The sequence below is a fragment of the Danio rerio genome, chromosome 11 (genome assembly GCF_049306965.1).
Source record: "Danio rerio strain Tuebingen ecotype United States chromosome 11, GRCz12tu, whole genome shotgun sequence".
In the NCBI taxonomy this organism is placed as follows: Eukaryota; Metazoa; Chordata; class Actinopteri; order Cypriniformes; family Danionidae; genus Danio; species Danio rerio.
Genome location: NC_133186.1, coordinates 21,974,483 through 21,990,242, shown reverse-complemented (window position 1 = coordinate 21,990,242; position 15,760 = coordinate 21,974,483). Strand labels below are relative to the sequence as shown.

At 36.7% G+C, this 15,760-nt stretch overlaps 2 protein-coding genes across 30 annotated transcripts in view; both read right to left on the bottom strand.

Moving 5' to 3' along the window:
- LOC141376703 (uncharacterized) overlaps positions 1–15,760 on the bottom strand; it is a 205,706-nt gene that overhangs the window by 8,676 nt on the left and 181,270 nt on the right. The gene's annotated exons all lie outside the window — the stretch shown is intronic.
- Positions 1–15,760, bottom strand: part of cadpsa (Ca2+-dependent activator protein for secretion a) — a 252,412-nt gene that overhangs the window by 141,443 nt on the left and 95,209 nt on the right. For all 29 annotated transcript variants that reach the window (XM_073916631.1, XM_068224318.2, XM_068224327.2 and 26 more), the window contains exon 7: positions 10,392–10,513. In XM_073916631.1, coding sequence (XP_073772732.1) covers positions 10,392–10,513 — 122 coding nt within the window. The remainder of the gene's footprint in view (positions 1–10,391; positions 10,514–15,760) is intronic.

Sequence of the window (15,760 nt, the reverse complement as noted above, 5' to 3'; positions counted from 1 at the left end):
AGTTCATTATAATGTGATTTACCGTCAATGTGTGATTTGATTGGACAGGAATAACAGGACCGATTTTTCTAATCCCCATAGACAAGAAAAAATTAAGTAGCGACTGCAGGTTGAAGGAAAGTAGTGGAGTAAAAGTACCAATACTGCACAAAAAATATACTCAAGGGAAAGTAAAAGTACACATTTATAAAACTACTAATTAAGTAACAATTCCTGAGACAAACTACTTAATTACAGTAATTTCAGTATTTGTAATTAGTTACTTTACACCACTGACCACATGTTTATGGACTGTGGGAAAAACCGGAGCACCTGTAGGAAACCCACGCGAAAATGGGGAGAACATGCAAACTCCACACAGAAATGCCAACTGATCCAGCCAGGGCTCTCGAACCAGCAACCTTCTTGCTCTAAGGTGAATGTGCTACCCACTGCTTCACCGTGCTGCCCAAATTCGGACTAATCCAAAATTGCGTAAGCCAAATCAATACACACCTGAAGCATGTGAACAGAAAACGCCTAACCAATTCAGCTCTATCTGTCATATATTGTGCTAAAACACACAAAATGGTGTTCAAATTTCTATCCTGTATTAAGTGATTGTAAACATCTGAGAGTTAAAAGACCAAAAAAAAAAAAAAAATCATATCATGCATTAACATTTCTGCTTCCTTCAGACACAGATTTTGATGACCTACTGACAACTTGGAAGTCTGGTTGAACAGCAGCATTCAATCGCTAAAAGCCAGTGCCTGAAAAGCACATCAAAATCCAAATATAACACCAAACTGACAGACCTTCTTAAAAGGCATGATATTTTAAAAAAAAGCACCTTTTTCATCCATCACAATCTCTCCCCTTTCCTACAAGCTCCGTTATGGAATCAAAAGTCAACTGGTCTTCTAACCGCAAGGCTGGCAACAGCAGCCTTTCTTGCCTTGTTTTTATTCACCTCCTTGTTCCTCTTGTTTAAAGGCTCACAAGTATGCGCTTTAATTAAAGAGACGTGTCAGGATCAATCCTCACAGTCTCGAGGTGTCTGATCAAACAGGAACAGAGCGCATGTCTCCCAGCAGTTTCCCTTCATTCTTGTGCTTTCCAGACTCCCTCACATCCATCCTCGTGCGGATCTACCCCTGAGACCCAGCAGGCTTTTAGCATTACAGCGAGCCCTGGAGAAATGTGTGCCAAATGCTTGTGCGTGTGTGTGTGAATGTGAGAACTTGTTGATCCAAGCGACTGCTTGCATCCAGTGAAAAGTGAGGAGATTTGTGTTTGTTTTGTGTGTGTGTGTGTTCAGGTTTATGTTATTTACAAGGACAAATTTTATAAAGCAGCATAATGACATGGGTATGGCCTAAGAACACATAAAATCAAAACTAACCATACTGATTTTGTTAGCTCACATTGCTAGTTTGTTAGTGAACTGTGCATGTCAATAAAAAAAAGTGTTTGCCTTTGTAATCTAAAAATTGAAATCTAAAAATTCCCTTCATGTCTGTTACAATTTAATTCTCAAATTTATTGTGAGCCATTGGGCGTGGTTAGCATTTTTAACCACGCGCCTTTAACTGTCTTTTTAATAGCACTAAGATAACAAACAGAAATGGTGAGAAGGAGCAGCAGCATAATAAATCAAAATAAGACTTTGACCCCCCCACACAATCTTAATCCAGCATCTCTACAATTCAGTCAATAATATTTTCAAGTTTAGGAAAAAGCATAAAGGCGGTCACACAAGTCCATCTTTTGTATGAAACAAGGTTCTGACTCTCTGTGGTCATTAAAAGTCCCATGGTACTTCTCGTAAAGAGTAGGAATGTAACCCGATGGCCAAATTCCCTCCATCGGCCCTTAACCATCATAGCCTTCCAATCATCCCCATCCACTGAGGCCCCGTTTACACTAATATGTTTTAGTTTTAAAAGAGCGATTTAGAAATACAGGCATTGTTTTGCTGTGATTCCGTTTGGACCAGGTGCGGAGTGTTTCCTGTGATGTGCGTTTGGATAAAGACCAAGAGAACAGGACTGCAGGTGTTCATCCTTCCCTCTTCAGCTTTGGAGTTTTTTTTTGTTTTGTTTTCTTTATATTTATGTGTAATTTCACCAAATTTTTTATAAAATATATTTAAGTTAATTTGATTTTCTGGTTTGGATCTTTATTTGGTTTTGTTGCTACTTTCTTGAGCCAGGAGGTTGTAACAGTATAAATATGCATACAGTGAAGATGACGCTCATATAAATATGCAGCTACACGACGCCTCAACATTTCTGGAGTCTGTTAAGCTAATATCAAAATAAAAATAGGCAGTTCCTTATATCATGCTTTTATTTTATTGTTGAAAAAGTGAAATAACATAGCCTGCAGGGTGATGTGAATGAGGTTATATAGTACACTGTTCCCTTTAAAGTTTGTTTTCCTTATCAAACTTGCGAAGTCTAAACTTACAAGGAGAGGATGCAGGACCAAACTGTGTGTAGGCTACTTAACAAAAAGGGAAAAGCTTCAATCAGAATGTCTGCTGCCATGCCTCCGTTTTTCCCCATCCACACTGAGATGGAGCAGCAGCATTTTAAAATGAAAACGACCTCTTCAGTGTTTCCAAAACGTTCAATTTTTTGGCACTTGAAAACTCCGGCATAATGTGGATGGATGACGTAATTGTAAGAAAACTTAAGCATTTTAAAACTCAAACGTATTAGTGTAAAGTAGGCCTGAATTGGCTGTATCACTGTCTCTTCACTCCACCTATAGCTGGTGTGTGGTGAGCGCCATGACCTGAACGGCATTCGGCATTGAAAGTGAATCTGAAAGTGCACACATAAATTAAATAACCATATCCTATTTTAGAGTGATGATAACAACAAGCATTACAATATATATTTTTTTTCTGTCATTGCGAACACTAAGTGTTGTGCATGAGAATAAATGTTTACACAGTGTCAATATAACTACTCTAGCCTCTATAATGTTGAAATGAAATTACAATGGTTGTGAAATTACAATAAAAACTTTAGTTTACATCTACAGACTTGTGAGAAAAATTTGTTTATTTTTAGCAAAAAATCCATTGTGATTCTCATTTCAGCCAGAATCGTGCAGCCCTAAAAGCAAGTGTCTGTTAAGTTACTAATTTTTTCCAAAACTCTTTTCCAATCTTTTTTAATGAAATGCCTACTTCACTACATCCAATCAGCTCACAGTAGAAAAAAACAAGCCATGACTACTGTTTTCTCATTTAATATTCTGTTTCTCTAGGAACAGCATCACAATTAAAAAAAAAAAAAAAAAAACTGTGGTCACAACTTTTGGTTCATGCAGACTTTGGTGGTTTATGAGAACATGCCCCGAGGACATGACCTGACATTGACATTTGCAACAGGGTTCATGTGAGAGTTGGGTTTAGAGGTAGAGCAATATAATAAGTGTTTTTTTACACTAAAAAATACATTATGACAATGAAGACTCTGCTATGGTTCTCGTAAACCACATATACGTGTGTGTGTGTGTGTGTGTGTGTGTGTGTGTGTGTGTGTGTGTGTGTGTGTGTGTGTGTGTGTGTGTGTGTGTGTGCGTGCGTGCGTGCGTGTGTGTTTGCGTAGGCAATTTTTTTAGCCATTGTTACTTGTCATATTATATGATGTGACCTCAGTAAATGGTGGGCAAAAGCTAAGGCACATCAGCTGTCTTACATGTCAGGATGTGAAGTGTACATCCTTGCAGACTGTGGTCACAATTGACAGTGTTGACTGGGCAATTCACATCATCAATCTTTCTATGTCACATTCTGGCATTCTCATTTTTACACCAAGAATAAAATGTACAATACAAAGCCAATCAAGCCCCTGCACTATTACAATGTTTTGCCTGGAATATATATAAAAAAGGAAGCCATCTAGCTGTTTTGGGGCTATGGATGGAGGTTTTCCATCACATACTGTAGGTCTGAAATGTAAAATAGTCCTTGTGGTTTTTAGGGGACAAAATGTTATTACTTCTTAAACCCATTATCCAATTCATAGCACCATTTGAAAATGTATGTTTTTTATATATAAATGTATTTTTCAATTTTTTTTCAATTGACTGTTTGGGTTGACAGCAAATTGCTTGTTAAATTCTAGATAGATTGAATAAAAAATATGTCTTATGATTTTAAGGCAAACTAAGCTTGTTTAAATGCCACATCGATTTAAGTTACTTAACAAACTGTACATAGGTTGACTAAACTAGAAAATAATGGTCAAGTTAACCTGAGCAAATGCATTATCTGGCCTTTTTTTTTTTTAAGTTATTTGGTTTATTCAGGAGTTATTTCAGTAAGAGAGATTTTTTTAAGAGAACAAAAAATGGTAGGCTGCATTTTTTTAAGTTGACCTAACAAAAATAAATGATGTGATATATAGTCAGTTAAATGAAAAAAATTGACCCAATTTAGATATTTACAACAATAAAATATTGTAAATATAGTCAGTTATGAGCAGTGTGGGGCAATAACGAATTATGTGTTGCAGTAACGGCAGTAACTAATACTGTAATGCATTAGTTTTTAAATATTTTATTTCCATTATCATTACAATATGATGCGATTGTTCATTATCTGGTAAATTAATTAATTTTGGCTGCCTACGCATCATGTACGGGTTGGCAGACTGGACAACAGTAAATCAAAAGCAGAGAGACTGTGTGCGTGCGAGAGAGGCCAAGTGTGCGCGCAAGAGAGACCAAATGTGCACAAGGTAGGCCTAGTGTGCACAAGAGAGATCGAAAGCACGCAAAGTAGGTCAATTGTGCATGCATGAGAGACAGAGAGACTATTAACATTACTATTATTACTTCCTAAAATTTATGGTTGTCTATAATAGCAGTTATTGTGGTGCTGAGTTTCACCAATTTGATCCTGAATGATATTTCAGATTATTCATTCATTTTCTTGTCGGCTTAGTCCCTTTATTAATCCGTGGTCACCACAGCAGAATAAACAGAAATCTTATCCAGCAAGTTTTTCACAGCGAGTGCCCTTCCAACTGCAACTCACCTCTGGGAAACATTCACACACACACTCATACACTAGGGACAATTTAGCCTACCCAATTCACCTGTACCACATGTCTTTGGACTGTGGGAGAAACTGGAGCACCCGGAGGAAACCCACATGAACAGAGGGAGAACATACAAACTCCACACAGAAACGCCAACTGACCCAGCCGAGGCTCGAACCAGCAACCCAGCGACCTTCTTGCTGTGAGGCGACAGCACTACCTACTGCGCCACTGCGTCGCCTAATTTAGATTACTTACATTTATTTAATTATTTCAAATACAAAGCTGTATGACGTTAAAGTCACTTTTGTTTTTGCTTTTTTTGTTTCTGAATATATTATTCAGCTAGTTTATCACCTTGTGATATTTTCATTTTTGTGCTGCTGCTCTAACTTAAATAATTTATTGTTTAAAAATTACTTTTTATTTAAGTTTGTGTTGTGTTTAAGTTGTAAGAATGCAAAATAATTAAACTCTGAAGCTGATCAACAGTGTATTCTCCATGTCGCACTTAAGTGACTATATAAGGTCATTAATGGGAGCATTGAAAATGTTCTTTGGAAAAGTAACTCAAAAAATGTGTTTTAACAGTAATGCATTACTTTTTGGTGTGAATAATCGATAAAGTAATTGAGTTACTTTCTAAGTGAAGTAACTAGAAACTGTAATTACTTTTTTTCAGTTACTAGCACAACACTGGTTATAGGAAACAAAGTCAATTGTGAGATGTACAACAGCTACAAGAATCAGTCACGATTGCAGTATCATTCAAATTACATTCCGATTGAGAAGCATACTGTAAAGCCAGTTATGCGAAACAAAACTGTCATTTAATTATATTTTCAGCTAAATTATAAAGTCACAGTGTGAAAAATCAAGCCGGTTTGAAACTGAGAGTATCTCTCAGTATCATTTTGGGACATTATATGCCACACTGTGAGATACTGTAGAATTAGTTTTGGAAGACAAAGAAACAACAGGGAAATTGAGTAAAATTGTGATTAACAGTAAAGTCACATTGTAAGATATAAGCTCAGTGAAACAGCAATATACTGTATAAAAAATCTTATTGTGAGGTGTGCCCTTACATACAGTCTATGATCTTACAAACTGTACTGTTTTTGACCACTCGTGACTGATCTCAACGTAATTTTGATAATAAGATCATAACATACTGGCAGGCTTCCTAGCAAGAGAGTTTGTTCTCTGACAAAAGAAATCATTTATGATTGCAGAAGCGTGGCAGAAATCAAACACCGCATGCACCGATTAAGAGTGTGAATGTAAGCTGACCAAATGAGTGGGCGCATGTTCAGTGAAAGGTGTGAGAATCTGCTGTGTGTGTGTGTGTGTGTGTGTGTGTGTGTGTGTGTGTGTGTGTGTGTGTGTGTGTGTGTGTGTGTGTGTGTGTGCGTGTGTGCGTGTGTGCGTGTGTGCGCATACACTTTCTCTTTTACCCCTGAATCAAAGTCTCCTCACACACAAACCAATCTAAGAAGTCTGGTTGAGTAATGTGATCAGCGTACGGTTTTCGCAACTGTTGATTACATGCCCAGTTTAGTTACTTCATCATTTAGCTTTACATCTCACCACAAATAAAACAGGCCCACTGTGTGCACAATAATAAGATCAACCGATCATGTAATGTGCTAAATTACACACACAAACACAGCTTCAGCAAACAGCATTTGGTAGGATTTGTGATTGTGTTTCTCTGGCTCGGTTCAGTAGGAATGTGCCTATGTGCATGAAGACAAGCAATCAAACCTCAGCAGGTTTGTGTAGGTTAGTGTACGCTGACTGATTTAATTAAAGTCTGGAGGACAATCATTTACTCCAGACGGCAGCTTTCAAGGCCTGGAGGCTCTAAGAAACGACATAGTAATAAGGTATGATTGTTCATAAATGTCTTCAGTTCATCAACTTCTGCTAAGAAGTGAAGATGGATTCAATTGAGTGCAACAGTGGAGTTATCAAGGTTAAAACTTTTTATTATCTCAAAAGGGAAGCAGATTTTTAACAATTACTCATAACTCGTTAGTTACAGATGTTCTTAATTTAGTGCATATGGTTTGGTTAAAAGCATCTGTTTGCATCATTCATTCATTTATATTATTTTTCAGCTTAGTCCCTTATAAATCTGGGGTCGCCACAGTTGAATGAACCGCCAACTTATACAGCATATGTTTTACACAGCGCATGCCCCTCCAGCTGCACCCCATCACTGGGAAACCATTCACTCTCATTCACACACATACACTACAGACGATTTAGCATACCCAATTCACCTATAGCGCATGTCTTTGGACTTATGGGGGAAACCAGAACACTCGGAGGAAACCCACACCAAAACGAGGAAAACATGCAAACTTTATACAGATATGCCAACTAACCCAAATAAGGCTCGAACCAGCGACCTTTTTGCTGTAAGGCGACTGTGCTACCCACTAAGCCAATACGCCACCCCCCTGTTTTCACCAATTATTCTTATTTTTTTTAAGACAACCATAGTGGTATTTGTGCTGAAAAACTCCATTAAGAATATCAATTAGAATATCACTGAGCAAAGTGCAATAAAAGCACCCCTAAGGAAGTAATGGAGTCAATCTCCATATACACTTTCAACATACTAAAATATTTGTATAATCATATGCATATAACGCAAAAGCATGAAATATTTTGTTTCTGTATATACAATCACTAATTTTTTATTAACAATTTTACATTTAGCCATCAAATTTAATATGATTATGTCATTCAGTGTTTCAGTGTATTGTAGTTTCTTAATACAGCCTTTAAGACCACAGTCTTAAATTTATAATTTTTTTTTATCAGATTTTCATTTACTTCTTTGCTTAAAGGGTCACGAAACACCAAAACACATTTTTGAGAGGTTGGCAGTATATATGTGTGTGTGTATATATATATATACATACATATGTATGTATATACATATATATACATATATGTGTGTGTGTGTGTGTGTGTGTGTGTGTGCGTGCGTGCGTGCGTGCGTGCGTGTGTGTGTGTGTGTTTAAGACATTCATTCATTCTCTTTTCGGCTTTGTGAATTTATTAATCAGGGGTCGCCACAGCGGAATGAACTGCCAACTTATCCAGCATACGTCACAATGGAATTATAAGGTTCTATCTGCGTTCTAAATGATTTTGAGATATTCAAAGTTTTTGCAAATAGTATATGTGTATGATTTGGTTTTTAAATAAAAAGTCTTAAAAGGTAAACAACTTATAAAAAAGCATCCCATAATGTAAACAAGATGTCATTTAATAAGAATATGTCAATAACTCAATTTTGATAAAAATGTCAGATAGTACCTTATAATTCTAAGGTGACAAAATATTTTACACAGCGGATGCCCTTCTAGCTGCAACCCATCACTGGTAAACATCCATACATGCTCATTCACACACATATACTACAAACAATTTAGCCTACCCAATTCACCTATAGCACATGTCTTTGGACTTGTGGGGGAAACCTGAACACCCAGAGGAAACCCGCACGAACACGGGGAGAACATGCAAACTCCACACAGAAACGACAACTGACCCAGCCGAGGCTCGAACCAGCAACTTTCTTGCTGTGAGGCAAATGTGCAACCCACTGCACCACAGTGCAGCCCTAGGACACATATATTTCAAAGTAGGACACATATAAAAAGTGAAATATATGTTTAGTTAATTTGCTCATCGGATATAAAAATTAATTTTAAAGCTACGTTAAGGCATTCAGATTATTTTGTAAATTCCAGAGTGTAGATTTACACCGGCCGGTACAAAGTGACGTCACCGAGTTTTCAGCACATCTGTTCATTAATTCATGAAAAAGACTTGGTTTGAACCAATCAGCATGCTCTATTGTGAATGATATGCAACTACATTAATATGCATAATATAGCTTTGAAGATATTTTTACTTGTATTGCTGAGTTCACACCAGACGCGGAACGCGCGGATAAATTGCGCTATTCGCGTGTAAATAGCTGCGTGAATATTTGAGTTTACTCACTTCTTTCACACGTCAAACACCGTTTTATTTGCGCATCAAATCCGCTTCACTTGCGTGTCAAATTCACTTCAGAACAGACACGGATTCGCGTGATGGGCAGGGCTTCTATCTGCCCGGTGACTCTAGCTTCGTTGCTAAATGGCTAACAGGGATTTTATGAAAAAATAACAATGTTTATGTGCTTTATGAAGGCTGAAAAACAGCGTCAATACGTTTAGGGCTGTGTCTGAGTCCACTAGATCCTTTCAGACATGCATCAACCTCTATGAGCTCATAAACTTATCCAGAAACTGTACCTGGATGATAGAGGCTTTCAGTTGTGCTTCTGACTGAGCCGAGCCCAGTTTGATTAACTTTTTGTTGGTGTTAGCTGGAGGATTTCCCCCGGGACACCAACAACAGGCGATAAGTCACAATCACGCCTCCACAAGAGCAAGCTCCTTATTGGTTAATGTGGCACGAATGTCCGCTGAAGTTTAGATTTTCGAACTCGACCTCGAAATCGCTTAATTTGCGCTGCGCCATTCGCGCTTATCACGGCATTCGCATCGCACCATTCGCTCAATTCACGTCATTCGCGCCATTGGTGCATATAGCACCACAGGATGTTTATTCGAGCATTTGCATCGACTTAACATGTAAATCACTCGCGCTTGACGCGCGTTCCGCGTCTGGTGTGAACGCAGCATGACAGTGTTCAGAGAGATACAATGTGCAATGTTGTGTTGCCAACCGTGATTCAAACAACTGGAAGAAGAATTGTTCAGAGACATGGGTCATCAGTGTTGCGTTTATAAATGTGCAGCAACAAAGTTTTTTTTTTTCCATTTCCCTGCTATAACAGTACAGCTCACTTGATGGCAAAGTTAGTAAGTGAAGTCAGCATTACTCTTAGTTTTTAAAGACATAATTTAGTCAAAATGATTTCGTTACTAAGTTTACAGTAATATCTCTACAATATTATGGACTAAAAATCCTCCACTTCCACACAGCTCTCAGATCCACTGTAAATGCTGCTCTCTGTCTATCTCCCCTGCATCTGTGTTTGTGTTGCCGGTGTGAAAATCAGATGTAGTGCACATGTAGTGGGGGGTTTCATAGCCCTTTAAATCAATAATTGTTAATTTTGTGATGTTTCTTAGGACTTGTTGGTTTGGTTCGTTGATTGTAATGCTTAAAGACTTTTATAAAAATCCCTATGAGAAAAATTAATGGAAAATTCTTCCAGAATCAGCGCTTCTGAAAATGGGAGCATGCAACAATGCACATCATATAACGTTGACGTAGAAGCAAAAAAATTATGCTTGGCAAGAGACTTACGTTGGTTTAGAGGCCTCTGCTTGATCTGTCTGAAGTTTCTGTCCTCCTTCCACCTCCATGGTGCAGTAAACAATTCGGTTTGGTGCTAAAGACTTCAGACCCTGTACCTCCATGATCACCACCTGTGAAGTAAACATGAAAAGAGCAATGAAAAAAAGACTCTTAAAAAATGACTGCCTAGTAGAAAATACAATCAAAAATAGCTGATGTTATCAAAGTCAAGGAAAATGTGTTGCGTTGGCAGCCGTACAGTAGTTATTTCTGTCATTCAAGGCTCTTTTTACACCTAGTAGTAATATGTGTTTTTGTCAATCCAATCACAAACGGATAATGCTGTACATGCTGTAGGAGTACACAGGATCTAATATGGTTTAAACACTTTTAGAGGTAGTCAAAATGCACTGTATTGAATTGTTTTCATTTTAAATTGCTTTTAAAAACTAATTTGGTGAAATATAATGCCACAAACAGCCACAAAAGACTGTCTACAATCTGCTACTGAACTAAATTGTAATTATTGTTAGATGTTTGTGATAAAGCATACAATAACAAGGATACATACATAACTGCTGTACCAAAACACACAGATTATAAGTGAATTGGCAGTTGCCAGCCACATGCTTTTTAACTAACTTGATTTCCTAATCATTTCTAAAACTTGTAACATGGGTTTGATTATTTAATAGCTCCCACATAAGTTATGCAGAGCAAAAAAGGGTAACAATTTACAATAAGCACATGAATAATGCTGTCTTATTATGTGAACTACACATTACTTTATTATGAACTAATGATGAGTTAATGTATGCGCTGATCATGAACTAACTTTAACTACAACATGAGACACATGAGTTCATGTGTGAATAACGGCTACCTTAATTACTTGGTAGTACATGTTTTTTTTTTTTTTTTTTTGTTAATTAATGTATCAATTACCACATTAGTTTATGCTTAATTTAACCACCATGGACTCATTAGCTGTTAGCATATAATGTCATGACTTTACTTGGGGGGGCTGACATAATGACATAATTATACTGTTAATGTATAATTACGTCATGACTTTACTTAAAGGGCACATCACTATTAACTCATTCTTAACTACTAATGAACTCCTTATACATGTCCAACTAGTGTGTTTACACTGAATAACAATAGAAAAGTGTTCTGTTAACAGTTTAAACACAGGACTTCATGAGTAATTAAGGATAAGTTAATGGTGATGTGCCTCGTCAAGTAAAGTCATGACATAATTATACATTAACAGTTGCTGAAGATTTGTCGGCTGCACATCCATGATGCAAATCTCTTATTCAACCACATCCCAAAGGTGCTCTATTGAATTGAGTTATGGTGACTGTGGAGGCCATTTGAGTACAGTGAACTAATTATCATGTTCAAGAAACCAGTTTGAGATGATTCACGATTTATGACGCGTTATCCTGCTGGAAGTACTGTAGCTATCAGAAGATGGGCACACTGTGGTCATAAAGAGATCCCCCACACCATTAAACCACCAGCAGCAGCCTGAACCATTGATACAAGGCAGGATTGATCCATGCTTTCATGTTGTTAACGCCAAATTCTGACCCTACCATCTGAATGTCAAAGCAGAAATCAAAACTCATCAGACTAGGCAACGTTTTTCCAACCTTCTATTGTAAAATGTTTATTTTCATTCTCTATAAATCCTAGAGATGATTGTGCATGAAAATCCCAGTATCAGCAGTTTCTGGAATACTCAGACCAGTACGTCTGGCACCAACAACCATGTCAAGTTCAAAGCCACTTAAATCACCTTTCTTCCCCATTCTGATGCTTGGTTTAAACTTCAGCAGATCGTCTTGACCATGTCTACATGCCTAAATGAATTGAGTTGTTGTCATGTGATTGGCTGATTAGAGATTTGCGTTAACAGTTAGACAGATGTACCTAATAAAGTGGTTGGTGATATAAACAGTTAACAAAATTTCCTAAAATTGACAAATCAACTTATCCATTTGGATGTAACCACTTTCTATCACTTTCGGCCCAGATAAAATCTGGGTTAGGGAAAAGATGAAATTTGAAAGCTGTTTACACAATGCCATTTTCTAAAGATGAAAACTAAAAATAAAATGGTTTTCCGTTAAAGTATTAAAAAATGATACCCTTTATGGTCTTTGTAAACTGAAAAAAAAAGTAAAACCTGTAGCTTCTTTTTAATTGTACTCATTCAATGAATCATTTCATCCAGTTCATAATTCAGATTGACTCATTTATGAATCAGACTTTTCAGGCTAACAGCTGGAGAGTTATCAGTGAAATTAACTGGACTTTTAGTGTTTCATAAATGATGTGCATCTTTTTTGAAGCCAATATTGTTGCTGCATTAACAAAAAGCCATTGTTTGTCATATATTTTTATGGATTTTCCTTAGTAGAAAGAAAGCAATTTGAATTTGGAACAGAACGAGAGTGAATAATTGATCCCCATATTGTATTTTTTGGGTGAACTAATCCTTTGACATGCAGGATAAGTTAGATCCATCTTGATATATTGCCACACACACACACACACACACACACACACACAGAGAGAGAGAGAGAGAGAGAGAGAGAGAGAGAGAGAGCCGTCATGCATAAGGAGAGTGGATGGGAGATGTGTCAGATAAAGCCATCATCACAAAGGTATCAGTGAAAAGAGAACGAGCTGTTAACACGCGACATACATCACATGGCTTTATTGCCCTCTTCTTCAGGGAATATCTCCTCTCAGATACTGTCACTTGATTAAAGCTAGCTTTTTAGCAGGCTGTCACTGCCACTCAGGATTTTCTGTCTGGTTTGTGCTAAGTACAGCTTGAAAACACACACACACACACTCACAAATTTGAAATATTCCTGTCCTCTTTTAAACCTGCACAACAAACAGAAAGTGACATTTTCAATTTGTCGCCCTTTGCAAATCAAAGAGCAATTTATCGCTTGTACACCAGCATGGTTTGTAATATGTGATGGTGATATGCAATGTTGTAATGAGATGTTCAAAGCAATGGCAGCACAAATTAGATTTTCACTCGATAAAAGGAAAGACGGAAATCCAACGTGAGGCCAGTGATGAATGTCAAGATCATCATAGATTCAATTATTTCATCAGAACATTGTTGTGGTCAAATCAATTCCTATCAAATCAGAAGCTAAAATAAGATTGTGGTGAATAGAAAAGAGGCGATGTCGGGTTTGTATTTGTTTCTTGTGCTCATGTAAATTCTCGTTTCCAAAGTGTGGGCAATGAGATAAGTTCAGGGATATAAAAAGATCTAAAAAGAAGCCAAACAGATATTTGTGAGAGAATGCATGAATGTCTGATGCTAAGTTATTGGGAATACAAATTGTGAAGGTTTTGCAGATCCAGATTTTAGCTACCACACAGGGTCATACTTTATTTTGATGGTCCATTTGTTGAATTTAAGTTACATGCCAATTAATTCTCATTAGATTATAAGCAGACTGTTAGGTTGGAGTTGGGGTTAAGGTGAGTCTTAGTTGACATGTACCTGCAAAGTTTCTTATAGTCAGTTAAATATCTGTTGAATGAGCAGTGTGAACAGACATTAAGCAAAGAGTATACTAATGCCCAAATGGACCATCAAAATAAAGTGCTCCTCCACACTGTAAAAAGCTATTATTCTCTTTACTTTAAAATAACAGTAAACCCATTTGACATTTATAAACAGCACATATTTAATGTGCATATTTAATTTAAACATATTTAATAACTAATCGATTTTTACAGTGCAATCAAGAGTATTAAAGAGATAGTTCACCTAAAAATAAAGTTCTGTCATCATTTATTCACACTTCATTTGTTCAAAATCTATATTTATATATTTCCGTCTTCTGTAAAACATAAAATAAGTTTTTCTTTTGAAGAATCCTGGTAGCTGCACCTATAGACGAATTACCATGTTTGTAAGCATTAAGGATGCGTGCGCAGCGAGGTAGCAGAAAAAAAAAAAAACGAGAGCGCTAGCATATACAGTACAGCGAGAGAATGACATCCTACGTGGTACAGAGTTTGTTGTTGTCTTAGAAATACATTATATTGATTACATATTATATATATATTATTTACATAATGCTTTCAGCGTATTATAAAAGCTTGTCACACAGTGATAAGCACAGTTATTCTGTAAAATTAACTTTAAAGTGAGCGGCGTTTATCTGACAGGTTCATTTGCGATAGTACCCTACCAAAGGATATTGTATAAAATGAAATAGCCAAGCATCCAGCCCCAAATATACAATCTCATTGTTCTGTGTGGTCATGTCCAAGAAATAATGTTCCATGATTACCAGATTCAAAACTATGTAGTGCTAAAAACTGAGGTTCTGCCTAGCCAAAGACAAGGAAAAAAGACGGAGCTAGTGTTATACCGGGCCTGGGTAATCATCAACAAGCAAACCTACTGCATTCTGACAGCGAACTACACCTGAACTTATGGAAGGGTATGTGCACTTACATATAGAGGTAAAGTTGGTTTTATATTTGCACGTTTGGACTTTCTCCTTAATAATAGAATTTCATAAAAGTATTATTTGCAAACTCTAAATAGCGTAATCATATTAGCAGCCAATGACTATCAAAGTACAGCATTGTTCACAGTCAAATAAACAGTGTTAATGTTGTTTTCAAGTCACACTTGCAGGTTATATCAGACCGAATATTCAAAGTGCCGTGGTAAACAATATAGGATGTGTGTCACAAGTTGTCACTGAATGAATTTGTGAATACAAAACCAACTTTATCTTAATAACTTTGTAATATAAACACTTTCACGTTTCATTCTAAGCATTCAGTGTCCGCAGTTTAATTAAACATGTTTTACTGTTTATGCTGAAATTATTGCTGAAATCAAAAACGTGTAATGTGTATGATTCAGCACAGTGTGAACATACCTGATATAAAATGAAACCTGCAGAGTCGAGCATTTTTAATTAGGTCGTCACTTCATTCAGCTCCCTTTTAAAGACGTCTGCAGTTGGAATTAAAGCAGTGTGGTGTACGGTAAAAGTTAAGTTTTCTATTTTTGGACTTTCAAATTTGGCATCAACACAACATGTTTACTATTGCCACCCGTCTCTTTTTGCAACCAAGAACCCTTGTGATGCCATGTGTGATGTAGGTTGGTAATTTGTCTATTGACTTTCATAGTCATTTCTATTACTACTATAGAAGTCAATGGGTGCCAGCAACCAGCATTCTTCAAAATATCTTATTTTTGTGTGTTCAAAAGAAGAAAGTAACTCAAATAGGTTTAAAATCAGTTCATATAAGTTAAATCAACTCATAAGGTTGATTTAATTTCAGCTTAAAAATTTAAGACA